This window comes from Oncorhynchus keta, chromosome 27 (assembly GCF_023373465.1).
Source record: "Oncorhynchus keta strain PuntledgeMale-10-30-2019 chromosome 27, Oket_V2, whole genome shotgun sequence".
NCBI lineage: Eukaryota > Metazoa > Chordata > Actinopteri > Salmoniformes > Salmonidae > Oncorhynchus > Oncorhynchus keta.
The window spans coordinates 41538540-41560932 of NC_068447.1; the positions used below are offsets into that span (position 1 = coordinate 41538540).

The 22393-nt window shown below is 49.7% G+C and overlaps 1 protein-coding gene and 1 long non-coding RNA gene across 9 annotated transcripts in view; one reads left to right on the plus strand and one right to left on the minus strand.

The window, feature by feature from the left end:
• Positions 1 to 22393, minus strand: part of LOC118360088 (retinoic acid receptor gamma-A) — an 84833-nt gene that overhangs the window by 3664 nt on the left and 58776 nt on the right. For 4 of the 8 annotated variants that reach the window (XM_052482443.1, XM_052482441.1, XM_052482442.1 and 1 more), the window contains 5 exons: positions 4121 to 4269; positions 3586 to 3736; positions 2364 to 2527; positions 541 to 717; positions 21 to 225 (listed from right to left, as the gene is read on the minus strand). In XM_052482443.1, coding sequence (XP_052338403.1) covers positions 21 to 225; positions 541 to 717; positions 2364 to 2527; positions 3586 to 3736; positions 4121 to 4269 — 846 coding nt within the window. The remainder of the gene's footprint in view (positions 1 to 20; positions 226 to 540; positions 718 to 2363; positions 2528 to 3585; positions 3737 to 4120; positions 4270 to 22393) is intronic. The other 4 variants (XM_052482445.1, XM_052482448.1, XM_052482444.1 and 1 more) reach the window with 3 other exon arrangements.
• Positions 13810 to 22201, plus strand: LOC127912542 (uncharacterized). Its single transcript, XR_008083182.1, has 2 exons — positions 13810 to 18242; positions 18377 to 22201. It is a non-coding gene; the product is annotated as an uncharacterized LOC127912542 (long non-coding RNA).

Genomic DNA, 22393 nt, shown 5'->3' on the forward strand with positions numbered 1-22393 from the left:
ATCCCCTGAGGGTGCAGTACCTCCAGAAATGAGGGAGATGGCGCTGAGGAGGCCAGTCTCTGTGTCGTCCATCTCCAGAGGCAGCAGCTGGCCAGCGAAGGCAAACACCAGGTCTGTGAGCGGGCCGAAGCCTGCGTTGTGCATCTGGGTCCGGTTCAGGGTCAGCCCGTCGGAGAAAGTCATGGTGTCCTGCTCTGGGGTGTAGCGCGTGCAGATCCTCAACATCTAGGGGTGAAAGAGGGTGGGGGAAAGATGGAAAGACCGAGAAAGAGAGGGGGAAGGATATAAATAAATAAAAATACAACAGGAAGGCTAAACCATATAGTAGGCTATGTTCTTTATCGATTGTCCATTAAAACAACAGGCTAATCTCTCGTCATCTGTTCACCTTTCCCTCTATACAGCACGTACAATACCGCCACTATCCACTGAGAGGCAGTGTCCCCTCATCATTACATTGCCACGGTCTCTGAGTCTCAGAGAATATAGCAGGGTCCGTTGACAGAGCGGATGAGGGGATAGAAAGAACCAGGTAAGTACCAGGATGTCCAGGCAGGCTGACTTAAGGAGGGTGATCTGGTCAGCGATGGTGAGGGTGGTGAAGCCGGGCAGGCGCTTGGCAAACTCCACGATCTTGATGATGCACTTGGTGGAGAGCTCACTGAACTTATCCCACAGCCCCAGGTCCAGCTGCACGCGCTGCTCTGCACTGGAGTTCTGGAGGATGGGAGAGACAGCAAGAGAAAGAGAGAGAGAGAGAGAGAGAGAGAGAGAGAGAGAGAGAGAGTGAGTGAGTGTGGGGATGGCAGGGACACAAACAGGGTTCTTATTAGACATTGATCAGGTAGAAGAGTTATTGGTTATTGTTTATTTATTTTTACCTTTACTTAACTAGGCAAGTCAGTAACCCGAACGACGCTGGGACAAATGTGTGCCGCCCTATGGGACTATCTCGATCACGGCTGGTTGTGATACAGCCCGGGATCGAACCAGGGTCTGTAGTGATGCCTCTAGCACTGAGATGCAATGCCGTAGACGGCTGCGCCACTCAGGAGCCTTTACCACGGGTATGACAAAACATGTATTTTTAACGCTCCAGTTTATAATAGCAATAAGGCATCTTGAGGGTTTGTGGTATATTGCCAATATATCACGGCTAAAGGGCTGTATTCATAAGAACAGCCATTAGCCGTGGTATATTGGCCATATACCACACGCCCTCGGGCCTTTTGCTTAATTATTATTCAGGTAGAATAATAACACCACTGACTGGACATCAACCAACTAGGTCGAATGTTCTCACAGTCTTACAGTACAGCAACCAATCACCTACCAAGCTCTCAAACATCAGCACAGAGACAAAGTGGAGTCGGAGTTCAACGGCTCAGACACGAGACGTACGTGGCAGGGTCTACAGACAATCACGGACTACAAAGGGGAAAACCAGCCACGTCACGGACACCAGCGTCTTGCTTCCGGACAAGCTGAACACCTTCTTTGCCCGCTTTGAGGATAACACAGTGACACCGACACAGCCCGCTCCCAAGGACCGCGGGCTCTTGTTCTCCGTGGCCGATGTGAGTAAGACATTTAAGCGCGTTAACCCTTGCAAGGCTGCCGGCCCAGACGGCATCCCTAGCCGCGTCCTCAGAGCATGCGCAGACCAGCTGGCTGGTGTGTTTACGGACATATTCAATCTCTCCCTATCCCAGTCTGCTGTTCCCACATGCTTCAAGATGTCCACCATTGTTCCTGTACCCAAGAAAGCAAAGATAACTGAACTAAATGACTATCGCCCCCGTACCATTCACTTCTGTCATCATGAAGTGCTTTGAGAGACTAGTCAAGGATCATATATTTTGCACCTTACCTGTCACCCTAGACCCACTTCAATTTACTTACTGCCCCAATAGGTTCACAGACCATGCAATTGCCATCGCACTGGACAAGAGGAATACCTATGTAAGAATGCCGTTCATTGACGGGCCGCCCCCAGGTGGTGAAGGTAGGAAACAACACCTTCACTTTGCTGATCCTCAACACAAGGGCCCCTCATGGGTGCGTGCTCAGCCCCCTCATGTACTCCCTGCTCACCCATGAATGCGTGGCCACGCCCGCCTCCAACTCAATCATCAAGTTTGCAGACGACACAACAGTAGTAGGCATGATAACCAAACATGTATATGTGACCAATGACATTTGATTTGATTTGATTTGGAGAAATTTGATTTACCCTAAACTGGCCTTTTGAGTTGGGGAAAGTGTGCATGTTCATAGTGGATTAGTGTCTTTACATGGGATGTGAATCAGTATGTTCTAACGGGGGAAAAAAGGACAAATACCCAAATGTATGAGACTCTTACAGTGTGGTATTTGCCCAGCTGCAGCAGTGAGGGGAAGGTGTCTTGGTGGGCCTTGCTGACTTTGTTGACCAGCTCCTCCAGTTCTCCACTCAGCTCATAGCTCTCCGGCGGCACCAACTCCTCCTTCACGTCCTTCTTCTTCTTGTTCCTGTCGTTGCGCACTGCTAGGGAGGAGAAGAGGAGGAGGGGGATTAAGAGGAGGATGAGGTGGAAGAGGAGGAGAGGAAGAGCAGAAGGAGGAACACAGCAACAGGTGAGTGAGGACTTCCGTTGGCTTCCCACTGACTCGCCGCAATTCGGTGATGTTGCGTACCAGTTAGTGAGCCATATTATACAATCCAGCTCATAACAGCACTTAAACAAAGTGATGACACTATCTCTCCATTCACTGTTATCTCCCTCCCTCTTCCTCCCTCCCTCTCCCTCCTCCCATTCTTTCCTTCCTCTCAGGATATCCAGAAATAGCAGGGGGACAATGTGATCCACGTCCTAACACACATCCCACACAAACAATACACCCACATAAGTGTCCCATGGGCAAACCTTCCCACCACTCACCTCACCTCGCACACACACTCTCACAGACATACACAGTCACATTGAGTAAATTGAGCTTTTTGTGACCAAGAATTTGCTATCACTCTCATTGTTTTTGTATTTGTCATAACAGAATGATCAGTTGGAGCCAAGTCAAAAAGCCTATTTTTACAGAGAGCGACTATACTGAAATGAAAGTGCGAACGAAAGGTGAGGGGTTTTGGTAGGGCAAGGGTGTGTTGAGAGTGAGATGACTGGTGAAACACCTAGTCTGTGTCCCTAAGGGCACCCTGTAACCGAGAAGGGCACTACTTTGCACCGGACAAAAGCAGTGCACTATATAGGGAATAGGGTGTAATTTGGAACGCTGATTCGCAGGAAGAGTCATTTCGTAACGTGATTAGTCACAAGGGTGGTACTGTGCCCAGTCTTTCCAAATCAGTACCCTGCTGCTTCTTCGTTTCACTTCCTACTTCCTCCTGGGTGAATCATTTTAGATCAAACTATACCAGCGACTATCTAAAAGCATATTGAGTGCTTTGTTTATATACTCTTGAGTGTGTGTGTGTGTGTGCACTTCCATGTGTGTGTTTGTGCATGAGCGTGTGTGCTTGCATTCCTGCTTCCGTATCACAGGGCCTGGATGTCCTAGGTCAGTAGTCCCCATCCCCCCAGCCTCGCTTACGTCTCTCACCTTCCTTGGACATGCCGACCTCGAAGCACTTCTGCAGTCGGCAGTACTGGCAGCGGTTCCTGGTGACCTTGTTGATCTGGCAGTTCTTGTCCCGGTGACAGGTGTACACCATGTTCTTCTGGATGCTGCGCCGGAAGAAGCCCTGGAGACGAGAGAAGAGAGGGGAAGGAGCAGATGAAACGCGGCCCGGTGGAGGGAGTGACATTGTAACGGCCACGCTATCTTTCACCCTTTCATGTCTGTTCATTTCTCAGATCCCGGGGATTCCCGACTGAAACATTTTAGCACGTTTTGTACTGTTGTGACTTCCTCATCCAGGCTTTGATCTCGTACATTCTCATGGCGACGCCTCGACGTCCCGTGTTCAATACTTTCACCCGCTCTATCCTTACAGCGTTCCCGACGTCATACTTTTGGACATTAGAAACGAGACCATTTGCATGCTGCCTGCCAGTGTTACGTTTGAGTGTTGTCAGTGCGTGTGATGATGCTGGTGATCATGAAGCAAAAGCAGGGGCCTCCTCACCTTGCAGCCCTCACAGGAGCTGACCCCGTAGTGATAGCCGGAGGACTTGTCCTGGCACACGAAGCAGGGCTTGTAGATACGTGGCGGGGGAGGTGGAGAGGGAGAGCTGGGGACCATCTCCTCTGAGCTGGTGCTCTGGGTCTCCACCGCTGCAGAATATAAGAGAGGTGGATGAGTCCTTTGATTTTTGTTACATTTTCTAGCTTTCAGTCGAATACTGCTGTTAGCGAGCCAGTTGCACTCAGTCACGCTTAGGTTAGACTACACCAAATAAAGACGGGGAGATTTTGGCTGACTATTGGTAGTGAGAAGATAGACACAGTCAGAATGGAATGGAAGACATGACTTTTAGTCCCATGTCCCCAGTGCACCCTACCATCATTCACCCTAAGGGGGCAGCACTGAGCCCTCAGGTCACAGATCAGAGTTCAGTGACTGTTTTAGAGTTGGGAGGGGCTGTAATTGACAGAGGTAAAGAAAACAAACCATTTTACAACAGGCAGATAAGTGGAGGTGTGATTGATTAGATTGACAGATCTCAGTCTCTGATAGGGCCTGGCGGCTGAATGGGCGGGGCTGTGGCTGCAGCTAGGGATCCCTCATTCCACAGTGACTCACTCACTGAGACTGGCATCCACTTGCCTCAGGAGAAATCTGCCACTCGCCCCACAAGGTAGCTAAGGTATAGGAAGATGAGAGAGCAAAATGTCCATGCACAACTGGTGTCCGCTTCGGTCTGTCCCTCCCACTGCTGCAGACTGCAGACTCAAACCCAGTCCCACACGCTGACTGCCATACCCACTGACGTCACAGTTGTACCTTGAGTCACATGCTCCTACGCTAAATTAAACATAATTATGTTCGAAATATGCTCCTTTTGGCACTGAGCTACACCACGTCTGGATTACATACTTCCCAAGAGAGACACACTCACACACACACAGGTGCGCGCACGACACACACACGCACGCATGCACGCACATGCCAACAGACATGCCGCCATCGGCACAGCCACACAGACACTGACAAACACACATACACTGCACACTCTCAGTAACAGGCACACACATGTTGACCCCCCCGTCCCCGTCCCAACACCACTTCTTTCAACTTTCACCCCTGGTCACCCCTCAAACTTCAACTCCCCAACTTCGACAGCTCCAGCCTCCAAAACGCCACCACCCCCTGACAAACAAACCCTATATTCCTCTCATTTCCTGGCCCTAAAATCCTCAGCCTGGCCCTGTCAGGGTTCAATAGAGGCCCAGACTTATAAGCTGGCCTATAAAGATAGTCTCATGGCTGGCCTGGAGGCCCCATCCCTGCTGGCCAGGCCTTTACTAGGATCCAGTCACCTTGGGCAAGCTATTCACACCACCAGCTGTAGACCCAGGCCCGTGAAAAACAGCAGCGAAAATCATAAAATAAAAACAGGGAGGCTCTAGAATTCTAACTTTTACTGCCTCCCGCCTCCCCCTAACACCTTCAATGGACACCACAGGGCTAGCTTACATTTAACCTACAATCCCCCCTCCTCCAGTCCCCCTTCCCTCCTTTCCTCCTCTCCCCCTTTCCCTCATACCCAAACCACCAGCTTGCCTTTTTTACGAGAGAGGGTACTTCAAAAAGAAGGGAAAAGGGGGTATAAAAGGAGGAGTGTGATTAAAGAAAAACAGAGAAAGCCAGGGGACAGAAAAGGGGAGGAGGTGAGAGGAGGACACAGTTGTTGCCACTCAGGGCTAGCCTTGTTCGATACCAAGATGACCATTACTGCTACGGCTGTTAGCTACTGCTGCTGTAACTCTGCTACTGTTACTACTGCTACTACCACTGTAACTCTGCTACTGTTACTACTGCTACTACCACTGTAACTCTGCTACTGTTACTACTGCTGCTGCCACTGTAACTCTGCTACTGTTACTACTGCTACTGCCACTGTAACTCTGCTACTGTTACTACTGCTGCTGCCACTGTAACTCTGCTACTGTTACTACTGCTGCTGCCACTGTAACTCTGCTACTGTTACTACTGCTGCTGCCACTGTAACTCTGCTACTGTTACTACTGCTGCTGCCACTGTAACTCTGCTACTGTTACTACTGCTACTGCCACTGTAACTCTGCTACTGTTACTACTGCTACTGCCACTGTAACTCTGCTACTGTTACTACTGCTGCTGCCACTGTAACTCTGCTACTGTTACTACTGCTACTACCACTGTAACTCTGCTACTGTTACTACTGCTGCTGCCACTGTAACTCTGCTACTGTTACTACTGCTACTACCACTGTAACTCTGCTACTGTTACTACTGCTGCTGCCACTGTAACTCTGCTACTGTTACTACTGCTACTGCTACTGCCACTGTAACTCTGCTACTGTTACTACTGCTACTGCCACTGTAACTCTGCTACTGTTACTACTGCTACTGCTACTGCCACTGTAACTCTGCTACTGTTACTACTGCTGCTGCCACTGTAACTCTGCTACTGTTACTACTGCTGCTGCCACTGTAACTCTGCTACTGTTACTACTGCTACTGCTACTGCCACTGTAACTCTGCTACTGTTACTACTGCTACTGCCACTGTAACTCTGCTACTGTTACTACTGCTGCTGCCACTGTAACTCTGCTACTGTTACTACTGCTACTGCCACTGTAACTCTGCTACTGTTACTACTGCTACTGCTACTGCCACTGTAACTCTGCTACTGTTACTACTGCTGCTGCCACTGTAACTCTGCTACTGTTACTACTGCTACTGCCACTGTAACTCTGCTACTGTTACTACTGCTGCTGCCACTGTAACTCTGCTACTGTTACTACTGCTGCTGCCACTGTAACTCTGCTACTGTTACTACTGCTACTGCCACTGTAACTCTGCTACTGTTACTACTGCTACTGCCACTGTAACTCTGCTACTGTTACTACTGCTACTGCCACTGTAACTCTGCTACTGTTACTACTGCTGCTGCCACTGTAACTCTGCTACTGTTACTACTGCTACTGCCACTGTAACTCTGCTACTGTTACTACTGCTACTGCCACTGTAACTCTGCTACTGTTACTAATGCTACTGCCACTGTAACGCTGCTACTGTTACTACTGCTACTGCCACTGTAACTCTGCTACTGTTACTACTGCTGCTGCCACTGTAACTCTGCTACTGTTACTACTGCTACTGCTGCTGCCACTGTAACTCTGCTACTGTTACTACTGCTGCTGCCACTGTAACTCTGCTACTGTTACTACTGCTACTGCCACTGTAACTCTGCTACTGTTACTACTGCTACTGCCACTGTAACTCTGCTACTGTTACTACTGCTGCTGCCACTGTAACTCTGCTACTGTTACTACTGCTACTGCCACTGTAACTCTGCTACTGTTACTACTGCTGCTGCCACTGTAACTCTGCTACTGTTACTACTGCTGCTGCCACTGTAACTCTGCTACTGTTACTACTGCTGCTGCCACTGTAACTCTGCTACTGTTACTACTGCCACTACTACTACTAGAGATAATCATTGTCCACAGCCTAAATTCCTTCTCAGAAACATCTTGAGGTAAATCTGTTAAATCTGTTAGAGGAATAATCCCAATACTAAAGTTACAAATCACCCTCTACTCGAACCACTTTGAAAAGAAGTGACTGTGTCTGGACTCATATTCCCTATATAGTACAGTACTCTTGACCCAGGTCAGAAATGGGCCGAGGTCAAACGCCGTGCACTAAATAGGGGATAGGGTGCCATTGGGTATGCACATTGTTTCTGCAGCAGTGGAGCTGCAGCTATCCTCGTGGCCCTGAATGTATCAAACACGGGGAACGAGTGGAACCGCGCAGAACGTGCCGGGAACCTGTGTGTTCATGCAATAATAACAGCAGTAAACGGGCCATGTGTTGACGAGTCCTATGAAAAGGACAACTCCTGTGTGGGGTCTAGAAATGGATACTGTCTGTTGCTGACTGACACGGCCTGAGTGGCGGAGAGGTGGAACAAGAGAAAGAGAGGGAGGGGGGCAGCGAGAGAGAGAGAAGGGGGATGAAGTGAGAGAGAAGGGGATGAAGTGAGAGAGAGAAGGGGGATGAAGTGAGAGAGAGAAGGGGGATGAAGTGAGAGAGAGAAGGGGGATGAAGTGAGAGAGAGAGAGAGATAAACTAGGACAGAGACGGAACTGCTTGCTGCCGTGGTAAAACAGAATATGACTCCTTTTCTCTCTCTCTCTCTCTCTCTCTCTCTCTCTCTCTCTCTCTCTCTCTCTCTCTCTCTCTCACACACAGACGCACGCACACTCACTCACACACTCACACACGCACACACGCAAACACACTCCTATCCAAATACCGCTCCACATTTACCCCACCCCGAGAAAGCAGGCCCACATTTAATGATCAATCAACCCCCCTGAGCCCCTTCCCCTGTCTTTTCATGTCTACCCCTGTCTCCCAAACCCAGCTCATCTCTGTTTAGAAAACAAATGCTTCTGAAATGAGAGGCCCTCTTATCAGTTCTGAAGCCTGGACCTCAATTTGCATGACAATCCCCCTCTGGAGGGCTGCAGGCTGGTGATGGACGAGAGGTGGGTGGTAGGTGGTGGGTGGGGGCTATGTGTAAGGGGTGACAGAGGGGAGGAGAAGAGAAGAGAGGAGGGTATAGTTGAGTTATGAGTAGCCACTGCTCATTTCCTGCTAAGTATCAGTTTACCTCTAATCCTTCTCTTTCAATGGCCTCTGTACACAAGTGGCCCAGCTGCACTGGCCTGGCCTACACTAATCCCCAGTCTCACACACACTCACACACACACAAACGCAACACACACACACACACGTAGGCACGAGGACACAGTGCACACACACACAAGCATGCACGTACACACACACCCCTCCATCTGCGGAGTTACATCAGTAACATCCTATCACTGCACCTCATTAGACGTGAAATGTAAGTGCACTAGACAGAAATAGCCGTTTAGCTGAAGGTCATTTACATTCAATTCTAGGTCAACATCAACTGGGCCAATTGACTTCCCTTGATGTTGAGTGGAGTGGAGAGGAGTGGAGAGGGGAGGAGTGGAGAGGAGTGGAGATGGGAGGAGTGGAGAGGCAAGGAGAGGAGAGGAGTGAAGAGGCAAGGAGAGGAGTGGAGAGGTGAGGAGCGGAGTAGAGTGGAGAGAGGAGGAGTGGAGAGGCAAGTAGTGAAGTGGAGAGGGGAGGAGAGGGGAGGGGAGTGGAGAGGCAAGGAGAGGAGTGGAGAGGGGAGGAGTGGAGTGGAGAGGAGTGGAGTGGAGAGGAGTGGAGAGGGGAGGGGAGTGGAGAGGCAAGGAGAGGAGTGGAGAGGGGAGGAGTGGAGAGGGGAGGAGTGGAGTGGAGAGGGGAGGAGTGGAGAGGCAAGGAGAGGAGTGGAGAGGCAAGGAGAGGAGTGGAGAGGCGAGGAGCGGAGTAGAGTGGAGAGAGGAGGAGTGGAGAGGGGAGGTGTGGAGAGGCAAGGAGAGGAGAGGATTGGAGAGGCAAGGAGAGGAGTGGAGCGGAGTAGAGTGGAGAGAGGAGGAAAGGAGAGGAGTGGAGAGGAAAGGAGAAGAGTGGAGAGGAGTGGAGAGGAAAGGAGAGGAGTGGAGAGGAGTGGAGAGGGGAGGAGTGGAGAGGAGAGGGGTGGAGAGGAGGGGAGAGGAGTGGGGTGGAGAGGGGAGGAGTAGAGAGGGGATGAGTGGAGTGGAGAGAAGTGGAGTGAAGAGGAGAGGAGAGTGGGTGCAATAACAATTTAATTGTGAGCAGAGCAAAGGCTTGACTGTTGACTGTGTGCCTCAGAGCTGGGACGATAAACCGGAAATTATCAACACTGACCGCGCCAACCATTTATCGAGGGCAGTGAACTGGTATCGATAATCACGATAAGTGAGAAATGAAACAAGTCTGCTAATACAGGCTATTACTGACGGTACATTTGATAGTTACAACATTCCTAGTAGTAGTAGTAGTTGTAAGGTAATATACGAAAGTAGCTTAACTGGTGCAAATGAACATTATAAACATATCATTGCATTTCTCATTATTCTGGTATGGCTCTCTGTCCATATCGCCCAGCTCTAGTGCCTCAGGCGTTTTGTGTTGTTGCACAACCCTCATTTTAACCCGAGCAGCTCGGCTAGCATATGACACCCTGGCAGAGGAACAACTATTCTTTCACAATAGACTGCCTGTCGATGTGGTCTACGTGACTGTGGGTATGATTGAGTCTTCACTGGGACACTGTTCCAGAGAGTCTTGGCATGTGAGTGAGGGTGTGTGTGTGTGTGTGTGTGTGTGTGCGTGCGTGTGTGTGCGTGTGTGTGTGCTAGCCCGTATGCGAATAGAACTGTGGACTTTGAATTCAGAGTGGGCACTCTTCCAGCCAGTGGCTCTGCCCAGTCTCTGCAGGCTACACTCCTCTGCTCTCGGCTTCCACACACTGTACTGCTCTGAAGTGCCGCGGTGCTTGTATCTGCTAGTTGTGACGCTGTTTATCGCTCTTTGTATTGGCCGTGTTTACTGCAGACTGTTACATTCCACCGATGGCCACATCTCTAACTTCATTACTGAACCCACAGCTGTGTTTTATTTCCCTTGCATGTCACTGTCAGAGGCCAGAGAGTGAGATGAGATTGGCCGAGACTATCTGAACACTGTGTGTGTGTGTGTACTGTGTGTGTGTGTACTGTGTGTGTGTGTCTACTGTGTGTGTGTGTGCACTGTGTGTGTGTGTACTGTGTGTGTGTGTACTGTGTGTGTGTGTACTGTGTGTGTGTGTACTGTGTGTGTGCCTACTGTGCGTGTGTGTAGTGTGTGTGTGTGTGTGTGTGTCTGCGCGTGGGCACGCGTTTTGTGCTTTGTCTGTGTGCCCTTACAGAAAAACCACATGATTTCACATGTGGAAAGTCACATGACTAAGTAAGGGTGTCCTGTGCACGTATGTGTGAGGCAGTGTGCGAGGGAGTGAAGGACAGTTGTGTCTGTGTAGACGAGACAGGGTGGCCTGACAGACTGACAGAAGGGCACCAGATTGAGAGGAGCTTGTGGAACAGTGGGGGCAGAAAGGTAAGCTGACCCACTGGGCAGAGCCCCTGGCACCTAAACCCAATGGCACAAGGCTGTGGCCCTACCGGAAGAGCCCTGCTTTACTTTAATACTGCACTACAGACAAAAAGACAGGGATTCTCCAACTGTTGATGGGTGTCTCTACTACTCCACTGTATCACGGTAACCCCAGAACGAGCCTGTGCCACAACATAAGGGACAGAGAGAGTGGCATCCCTCCATTGTTTGTCGTGCCAGTATAGTGCCACCTCTCTCTCTTTCTGTCTCTCTCTCTTTCTGTCTCTCCCTCCCTCGGTCTCTCTCTCCCTCCCTCTGTCTCTCCCTATCTCGGTCTCTCTCAGTCTCTCCCTCTCCCAGTCTCCCTCAGTCTCTCCCTCCCCCGGTCTCTCTCTCTCTCTCTCTCTCTCTCTCTCTCTCTCTCTCTCTCTCTCTCTGTCTCTCCCTCCCTCGGTCTCTCTCTCCCTCCCTCTGTCTCTCCCTCTCTCGGTCTCCCTCAGTCTCTCCCTCCCTCAGTCTCTATCTCTCTCTCTGCCCACCTCTTCCTGCCACCCCTCTTGTGTAAGGCCCTTCAGCACCATACACGTTTCCTTCCTCTTTCTTTTGTCGCACTCCCTTCTTCCGGAGGCTCTGATGCAGTTCTTTATCGTCTCCCCCCTGTGGCGTCATGGCTTTTTACATGGGTTGACAGCTCATGTACCAACCCTGGGCTAAACTCTTCCTTCTACTGACACTAGCAGCTCTATACCCCTGTGGTCAAGACAGGTTGAAACATTGCCAATCATCCTGATGACTTTTACTGTTCAAGCTCTATTGCTGTAAGCTCTCTTGAATCACTGTGTACCTTTCAACTGGGAAAGTGTCCCTTTTTCAGCTTGTCTGGACTCTTCCAGGCCTGTGATAAATAAAACTGGACAGGGACTGGTTCAGCACTCAGAGGGGAGGAGAGGAGATGAGAGGATGAGATGAGGAGAGGGAGAGGAGGAGAGGAAGAGAAGGGTGAGGTGGTGGAGGGGAGGAGAGGAGAGGGGGAAGAGGAGAGGGAGAAGGGGAGAGGAGGGGAGGGAGAGAAGAGGAGGGAGAGGGCGAGGAGGGGAGGAGAGGGAGAGGAGAGGAAAAGAAGGAGAGGAGAGGAGTGGAGAGGGAGAGGAAGGGAGAGGGGGAGAAGAGGAGAGGAGAGGAGTGGAGAGGGAGAGGAAGGGAGAGGGGGAGAAGAGGAGAGGAGAGGAAACACCAATGCAGACAGAGCAGAGAACCCACCAACTTAACCCACCCCACAGGACTTTTCACCCTGCTGTCATAACCAGCACCAAGTCACGAAACACACACGCAGACATATGTGTGTATGCACACTGTCTGAGAGAGAGAGAGAGAGAGAGAGAGAGAGAGAGAGAGAGAGAGAGAGAGAGAGAGAGAGAGAGAGAGAGAGAAAATCACTCTATGGCATTGCCATGTACATGAAGAATCACCAGTCCCCGTTCCACAAATGCAAATATTGCATAAGTGTGTTTTCTGACGTGTAGACCTGACGTTCTGAGTTCTATAATGTTGTATGGGTACCTGCAGATTGTAAGTATGCTCCTGGTACTGACCCTGCATATACAGCAGCGTACCTTCTATGGTTCCCTCCTATATTACTCATTGTATTGTATTGATATTATTCCCTCTTACCTTGACATTAAATACTGCATTGTTTGGGAAAGATTTCACTGTCTTACACCTGCTGTGTCCTGTAAAATACACGTTGAAACTTCAAACATCCAGACAAGGTGGGCAGCCCAGACCAGAGCAGGAAGGCAGGCAGGCAGCCCAGACCAGAGCAGGAAGGCAGCCCAGACCAGAGCAGAGCAGGAAGGCAGGCAGGCAGCCCAGACCAGAGCAGGAAGGCAGGCAGGCAGCCCAGACCAGAGCAGGAAGGCAGGCAGGCAGCCCAGACCAGAGCAGGAAGGCAGGCAGGCAGCCCAGACCAGAGCAGGAAGGCAGGCAGGCAGCCCAGACCAGAGCAGGAAGGCAGGCAGGCAGCCCAGACCAGAGCAGGAAGGCAGGCAGGCAGCCCAGACCAGAGCAGGAAGGCAGGCAGGCAGCCCAGACCAGAGCCGGAAGGCAGGCAGGCAGGCCAGACCAGAGCAGGAAGGCAGGCAGGCAGCCCAGACCAGAGCAGGAAGGCAGGCAGGCAGCCCAGACCAGAGCAGGAAGACAGGCAGGCAGCCCAGACCAGAGCAGGAAGGCAGGCAGGCAGCCCAGACCAGAGCAGGAAGGCAGGCAGGCAGCCCAGACCAGAGCAGGAAGGCAGGCTGGCAGCCCAGACCAGAGCAGGAAGGCAGGCTGGCAGCCCATACCAGAGCAGGAAGGCAGGCAGGCAGTCCAGACCAGAGCAGGAAGGCAGGCAGGCAGCCCAGACCAGAGCAGGAAGGCAGGCAGGCAGCCCAGACCAGAGCAGGAAGGCAGGCAGGCAGCCCAGACCAGAGCAGGAAGACAGGCAGGCAGCCCAGACCAGAGCAGGAAGGCAGGCAGGCAGCCCAGACCAGATCAGGAAGGCAGGCTGGCAGCCCAGACCAGAGCAGGAAGGCAGGCTGGCAGCCCATACCAGAGCAGGAAGGCAGGCAGGCAGTCCAGACCAGAGCAGGAAGGCAGGCAGGCAGCCCAGACCAGAGCAGGAAGGCAGGCAGGCAGCCCAGACCAGAGCAGGAAGGCAGGCAGGCAGCCCAGACCAGAGCAGGAAGGCAGGCAGGCAGCCCAGACCAGAGCAGGAAGGCAGGCAGGCAGCCCAGACCAGAGCAGGAAGGCAGGCAGGCAGCCCAGACCAGAGCAGGAAGGCAGGCAGGCAGCCCAGACCAGACCAGAAAGGCAGGCAGGCAGCCCAGACCAGAGCAGGATGGCAGGCAGGCAGCCCAGACCAGAGCAGGAAGGCAGGCAGGCAGCCCAGACCAGAGCAGGAAGGCAGGCAGGCAGCCCAGACCAGAGCAGGAAGGCAGGCAGGCAGCCCAGACCAGAGCAGGAAGGCAGGCAGGCAGCCCAGACCAGAGCAGGAAGGCAGGCAGGCAGCAGGTGGGACCGGTAACCCGCTTGTGTCCCCGTGGCGTTTCAGTCTGAGACAGGCGCAGAGCGGCACACTCCTTCAAACCAGCCTTTCTTCTTTACAACACCTCATAAAAAGAGACTTTTGATTTCTGGGCCTTGATGGAGCCAGCCAAGCCAACAGCTACTGGCACAGAGTTAACTCCCTTTCTGTTCCTGCATCCCACCACCAGACCAGCCTGTCAAACCACACCGAGTTTCAAACAGCCATACTACCCACCACCACCGGCGGCCCCCTTCAAGCCCCCGGGGCGGCCTAAAGAAAGACCTGCGGAGGAGAGGGGGGAACCAACAGAAGTGGGCATTTTACAAAAGGAACGTCTCAGAAATGAATCAGATGTAATCATGCAGTGTAACAGGCTATTCTGAAGGCAGAGGCAGGAGGAAGCAGACAGACAAGTCCAAATGTGCAGATAATCTCCCCCTGCATCCTGTGGTGAGCACCAGCCGACTGTTCATCTGGCCACAAGCACCATGAAAGAGAGCAGTCTTCTTCAGTGACTGCTGCCTACAGTAACCCAGATCTGGCAGTGATACAGGCCTCAGCTATTACTCAGACAGACTGACAGCGTTTGGAAGGAAACAAATATTATTTGAACCCACCGTGTCTGTCTGGTGGTGGGGACAGGAGACATTCGTCTCCAGACTGTTTAAAAAAAAATGCTATCCCTGGGCCGTCGTCTGTCCGCCTAGCCTTCCTCTCACCACCTGTAGTGCTACCTCTTGTCTGTCTGTCTGTCTGTCTGTCTGTCTGTCTGTCTGTCTGTCTGTCTGTCTGTCTGTCTGTCTGTCTGTGCAACTAGCGCTACTGCAGCTCATTCGATTGCTATTGCTTCCTCCACACAACAATAGAAACCTGAAAAGTAGAAGTAGCCCACCGTGGCAGGACGTGAGGGACAAAAGAGGACAATGTAAACAACAACAGTACTACTCATGGCTCCACAACTACCGACGACATTTCAGAAACCCTGCCCTGTTTGGGGTAGATCACACTTTAACATTAGCCTAGTCCCAGATTTCTTTTGTGTGTGCTGGTCTTGCGATCTCCTGAGGTCACTGTCATACTATAGGAGTTGGGCTATACAGCACAAACAGACCTGGAACCAGGCTAGCTCTGCTTACATTACAATGACATTTTTGGTCATTGAGCAGTCGCTCGTATACAGAGCGACTTTACACTGTTCTTAGCCCAGATTCTCCGTACATACAGTACTGGTCAAAAGGTTTTAGAACGCCTACTCATTCAAGGGTTTTTCTGCATTTTTACTATTTTCTACATTGTAGAATAATAGTGAAGACATCAAAACTATGAAATAACGCATATGGAATTATGCTTATTTGAGCTGTTCTTGCCATAATATGGACTTGGTCTTTCACCAAATAGGGCTATCTTCTGGATTCCACCCCCTACCTTGTCACAACACAACTGATTGGCTCAAACGCATTAAGAAGGAAAGAAAATCCACAGATTAACTTTGAAGAAGGCACACCTGTTAATTGAAATGCATTCCAGGTGATTACCTCGTGAATCTGGTTGAGAGAATGCCAAGAGTGTGCAAAGCTGTCATCAAGGCAAAGGATGGCTTTTTGAAGAATCTCCAATCTAAAATAGATTTATGTAACACTTTTTGGGTTGTACATGATTCCATATGTGTTATTTCATAGTTTTGATTTCTTCAGTATTATTCTACAATGTAGAAAATAGTCCAAATAAAGAAAACCCTTGAATGCTTAGATGTTCCCAAACTTTTGACCGATTGTGTATGTATCTTTTTTTTTGTCTCTGTCTGACTAAAACTGCTGCTGTCAAAGACAGAGAGAGACTGCTGTCAACATGATTTGCGTTTGCGAGAGAGTGGTAGCAATCTGTACGTTTTGGTACTGAGAATAAAGTTGCGTCTTAAATTGCACCCTGTTCCCTATACAGTGCACTACGTTTGACCAGGGCCCCTATGGGCCCTAGCCAAAAGTAGTGCACTATATAGGGAATAGGGTGCCAGTTAAGACGCAGCCTAAGTCGTGTTTTGACTTTCCCCTGCATGCAGTTGGCCTGACTGATCCTGGCACCAGTCACCAGTCACTTCAGATGGCAAAACACAGCCTGAGAAACTTCTGCTTTGAGCAACAGAAAATAGAGAAATGACGTGTTTGTGTACGTGAGGCTCTTACTTTTCACTTTAGCTTGGCAACCACCTGACTAAGGGAAGGGGTTGCCCAACGTTCACTACGGGTGGGGAGATTCAGACAATGACTCTATATGATGACAGAGCTGAGAACACCTCACTCTGTCTGCAGAGGTCCACTGGTTAAAAAGTCAAATAAGTTCCCTTTTGATCTAGCCAGGTCTCAGATCGGTTTGTGCCGTTTAGCCAGTGACAAGACCATAGAACACGAGTTGGCTAAACAGCACAAAACAGATCTGGGACCAGGCTACCTGAAGTAACACCCGTGAGTCACCTTGAGACGAAGAACTGCCCCATTAACAAGTTGAACCACAATAGCGTTTTATTTTGAACCAACACAGCTTTCCTAAATAGAGCATGAATCCGGTTTATAACTCCAAAGTGAAAGCTAGCTGTCTGACTCCAGCACGACAGCACACATCCATTCAAAAAGATGGATGTTTCCAGTAGAGGAGTGAGAGGATTGAGCCAGGGCACGTGAAGTTCTGTTGTTGGCTTCAAACTGACAGACACAGACAGAGTTCCTAGGGGACTGCAGAGACTGGGCTTTGGTACTGGGCCAAGGCACACCCTCAGATGCACACGCGCACACACACAAGCACATGCCTTCTGAAGTACTGAAAGGCGCACCTTTTTAACGCAGATACGCATGACAACACATGACCGTTCTTCATCAGTGACCATACTTCCAAAACACACACACACCGCAGAGTTAACAGAGTGGCTATATGGCACAGTACCTGGCAGAGTGGCTATATGGCACAGTACCTGGCAGAGTGGCTATATGGCACAGTACCTGGCAGAGTGGCTATATGGCACAGTACCTGGCAGAGTGGCTATATGGCACAGTACCTGGCAGAGTGGCTATGTGGCACAGTACATGGGGTGCCCCCCCCAGTCCAGCCCAACCAAAGCCCTAGTCACTCTCCAACACTCTGCTAAGGTAATGGGAATAAATACATTCTAACCACTGTGTGTCTGCTGCGTAAACGCAACCCATTCACACAGAGTGGAGTCTCCCTCCATCTCCTCTCGCTCTCATTCTCTCCGTGTCTGGCCTGAGCCTCTCATAACAGTGGGCCCTAGCAACGGTGGAGCCAAGCCGTCAGTCAATAACACGCTGGTAACAGAACCTCTCCCTTCACACTGAGCTCACACATGGTTCCAGACGGACAAACACACACACACATACACAGTTGCACGCAAGCACACACACACACACACACACCAGCCCGGAAGCCCATTGCCCACGCCTCAGCAGAGTGGGGAAAGTGCCTCGCAGGCAAACACTGCTAACCGTAAACAAGCACAATGCCAACAGGGATTGGTGGCAGCGAGAGACACTTCCTTTGTGCCCACCAACCAACCATACTGTTTGTGAAAGCATTTTGAGGACCACAATGGAAATAAGTCCTTGACTTTCCTTAGCACCACATTGGTTCGCAAACCATTGAATCTAAGCTCTTTGAAAGCCCTCACCTTCCTTCCATCCTCATACTGTATGAGCCATGGGGCTGGGTACCAAATGGCAGCCTATTACCTATTCCCTATATAGTGCACATGCAGCACTATCGCAGAAATAGTGCACAATGTCGGGAATGTGGTGCCATTTGGCAACATATTCCCTGTCGGTTCAGACTATGTGGGTAGGAGACTCTGGGACACAAACGTTTGAATTCACTTGAGGTTGAGGTTAGGGTTAGCTGTGTAACTTGAGGTTGGGGTGTAGCTGCGTAACTTGAGGTTGGGGTGTAGCTGTGTAACTTGAGGTTGGGGTGTAGCTGTGTAACTTGAGGTTGGGGTGTAGCTGTGTAACTTGAGGTTGGAGTGTAGCTGCGTAACTTGAGGTTGGGGTTAGGGTTAGCTGTGTAACTTGAGGTTGGGGTATAGCTGCGTAACTTCAGGTTGGGTGTAGCTGCGTAACTTGAGGTTGGGGTGTAGCTGCGTAACTTGAGGTTGGGGTGTAGCTGCGTAACTTGAGGTTGGGGTTAGGGTTAGCTGTGTAACTTGAGGTTGGGGTATAGCTGTGTCACTTGAGGTGGGAGCTACCATTGTGGTCCTGTGGCTGACAGACATAATCACTGCTTCTAAGAAATCTGGTTCATAAACAACATATATATATAAAAGCAGAGATTTCAACCCACACGGACAGGAAGAGAAAGCCTGGTCGCAGATCTGTTTGTGCTACTGCATTGCCCTCTCGGATGGTCATTTTGCTGCAACAATGACCCATAGGAGTTGGTGAGACAGCACAAACAGATCTGGGACCAGATTGGGAAGAGGAGAATAACCTAGCTCATCAACAACAACACCCATAAAAACACTGATTTCAACCCACATGGATGGGAAGAGATAGAGATAGTCTGGTCCCAGGACTGTTTGTGCTGGTATCAGCTGTCCTCCATGTTCGGCTTGACAATGACCATAGAAGTTAGCAAGACAACACAAAAAGGAAACAGGGCATCTGTCCCTTTTGCATCCATGTGGGTTGAAATTAGTACTTGTGTAGTTTATGTACTAGATTGTGTAGAGTGTAGTGATCACGTATAAAGAGAAAGCTAGCCAGTGCATGTGAGGTGACTGGTGCCCATCCAGGTTATGTTGATTAGACTAACAGACAGATCTGTCCTATTTACAGTTTACAGTGTGGAAGGGCTATAAGCTGTCAGGACAGTGTGGAGCTAGATTCCAGCAAGCCACTGTGGAATCTAGCCTTGGCACGTCCTGGCTAACCTAACCCTGTCTGTGGGTCTGACACAGCAGTCCCAGCGCCAGTGGTTTTGGGCTACGGGCACACACACACAAGCAAGCGCTTACACATGCGCGCGCGCTATGCACACACACCGACACATGCGGACACAGGTAGATTTACACCTTCTCATTCACACCCAAGTCCAACACCCACCCACACACAGCCAGACAGACAGGCCTTACAAGAATTTCTAGCCAGCATTGGGTTCGGGATGTGTGTTATTTTAGCCTGCACTTTTTTTGTCTAAAAACTCTACTATTCCTTCCCTGAACAAATAGAAGTTTAAGGGCAGTGTATGAAGGATCAGGCCTAGGGGTGTGCATGTCTGTGTGGCACACAATGGCTGTTTGAAATTCAAAAGGAAAAATGACGGTTTTTCTTTTCCCTCGGTCGTATCAGTTACGCTGAAATGACCTGGCAATCAGCTGACTCTTTAAGCCTTTTAACTTCCTACACTTCCATTTGACGTGATGCTGACGGGATCAGCAGGGTTTATGTCTGTATTACAGCACTGACTAGTCCACATTCCTGCTGCTGCCCTTCCATGCAATGTACCCCTCACCCCACCCCAAGTCTCTCTCACGCACGCGCACACACACACACACACACACACACACACACACACACACACACACACACACACACACACACACACACACACACACACACACACACACACACACACACACACACACACACACACACACACACACACACACACACACACACACAATCGCTCCTAACCATCCCTCCTCACCAACCAGCCAACCAACTATCTATTCACAGTCCTGCCCCCTCAGGCATTCTAATCTTTTAATTGGATCTTTTGTAATTCTAATGAAATAACTGCAGAGTTCCATTAGCAAGAGAGAATGATCTGTAGTTCCGTTAGGACAGAGAAGGATCTGAACTGCTCGGTGTGACAGTGGTCACAGGGACCACTTAGCAGTCTGTGGCTACGTCTCGAAGGGCACAATATTTCCTATAGAGTCCGCCTGGGCCCTGGTCAAAAGCAGTGCACTATATAGGGGACTACGGTGCCATTTGGGGCACATCCTGTCTTTTCCTCCCAGCTAGGTAGTTATAGGACCTGTTTCATTTAGCTTATCAATTCACATTGAACAGTACATTAAGGGAAAACAAAGAGCTGTGTGTGTGTGTGAGTGTGTTTGTGCGTGTGCGAGCGTGCGCGCGCGCGTGCGTACAATGAGGAGAGAGAAGAGAGATCCAATCGAAAACAATCAACATGTGACCAGTTAGACTCGCCCTATTGGTTAAAAAAAGAAGAGGAAAGCTTTCAAATAGAACTCTATCACATGTATTACAGCTAAATTGCTAGATCCTTCGATGTGCAAGAACATGTCGGTAATGCAAAAGGCGGGGTATCACTGCTGCGTCATCCTTCGGCGTCTCATAGGAAGTTGACTAATTTAGCTCGTCGTGACGACGTCTGAATGCGTTATTATGGTATGTCTCCACCATGACCCTTTTCCTGTCCATAACATGTGAGAAAAGGAAATTGTGTTATCCTTGCAGCACAGGGACATAGAAAGTGAAGAAACAGCAGATGTGCCTTTCATTCGTACCGTCAAATATGATCCAGTAGGAGTCATTTCAAAATCACCCCACCATTTTCCTTCCCATACAGCCCTGACGTATTACTGCAAACTACATTTACATCAGACACTTGAAGAGCAGTAGGCTACAAGGACACCAAATATGTCGTGGATCTGACATTGGCCAGCCCATAGCCTCTCCGTAACCTCTGACATTGGCCAGCTCATAGCCTCTCAGTAACCTCTGACATTGGCCAGAAGAGAAGAAGGAGTCACCAATCACCAGATAGAAAACGGGAACGCGGATCATGACCACACACTAAAAGTCCCCTTTGATTCTGACCAGGCAGACTAACAGCAATGACACCGCAAGGAAATCCAAAATCTACCCCACTGATTTCCAGAATTGCCTTCGAGTAACTTTTCTTTATTAGCATGGTGTCTGTTTGTCAGAATTGCTTTTGAGTAACTTTTCTTTATTAGCATGGTGTCTGTTTGTCAGAATTGCTTTTGAGTAACTTTTCTTTATTAGCATGGTGTCTGTTTGTCAGAATTGCTTTCGAGTAACTTTTCTTTATTAGCATGGTGTCTGTTTGTCAGAATTGCTTTCGAGTAACTTTTCTTTATTAGCATGGTGTCTGTTTGTCAGAATTGCTTTCGAGTAACTTTTCTTTATTAGCATGGTGTCTGTTTGTCAGAATTGCTTTCGAGTAACTTTTCTTTATTAGCATGGTGTCTGTTTGTCAGAATTGCTTTCGAGTAACTTTTCTTTATTAGCATGGTGTCTGTTTGTCAGAATTGCTTTCGAGTAACTCTTCTTTATTAGCATGGTGTCTGTTTGTCAGAATTGGAATAAACGGATGATAATGACGTGACTCAACAATGAATCACCGTGTTGCTAATGTTTGGATTGCGTATAGAGAGTTGTGGGAGAAAATTTTTTCGATTTAAAAACAAATATGATGTTCAATCCTTCACTAACTCTGGTTTCAGAGTCCTCCCTAACAAAATAAGAAACAAACCGAATATCTAGGACAAATGTAGGAACGAGTGTCATGCTTTAACAGCTCACCGGGAAAAGAGTCAAGGAGTCATGAATGTTGTTCATTTTATGACAGTAGAGCTGAGTAGAGACACTCATAGCGGAGTGTCTCTACTTTTGGGGAGTTTAGCTCGTTAGCTCGCTGCTAGCCCCCTGTTTTTGTCCCAAATGGCACCCTATTCCCTTCATAGTGCACTCCTTTTGACCAGGACCCATACGCCATAGCAGTGCGCTGTGAAGGGCGTAGGGTATCATTTGGGACGCGGACGCTGTGCTCTGCAGCTGGCCAGGCCTAATGAGAGAGAGATCAGACTTAAACATCAATTCATCTGCCTCATTGAAGAGGACAATGAGGGGCAACTGGTTCAGCAAGGTTAAATAAAGGTTAAATAAAATAAATAAAAGTAAGGAGAGCTATCATGGCTGCTGCTCGTGTAGGACGGGGCCACTTTGTTTACTACGGTTATTGGGCACAGAGGGACAGAAACAGCACATCGCACACACATGGATGCACACGCACACACGCACACACGCACAGCAACACGGACTGATAGTTCTGCCTACCTCAGGGCAACCTGGCCTCTCTCTCTCTCTCT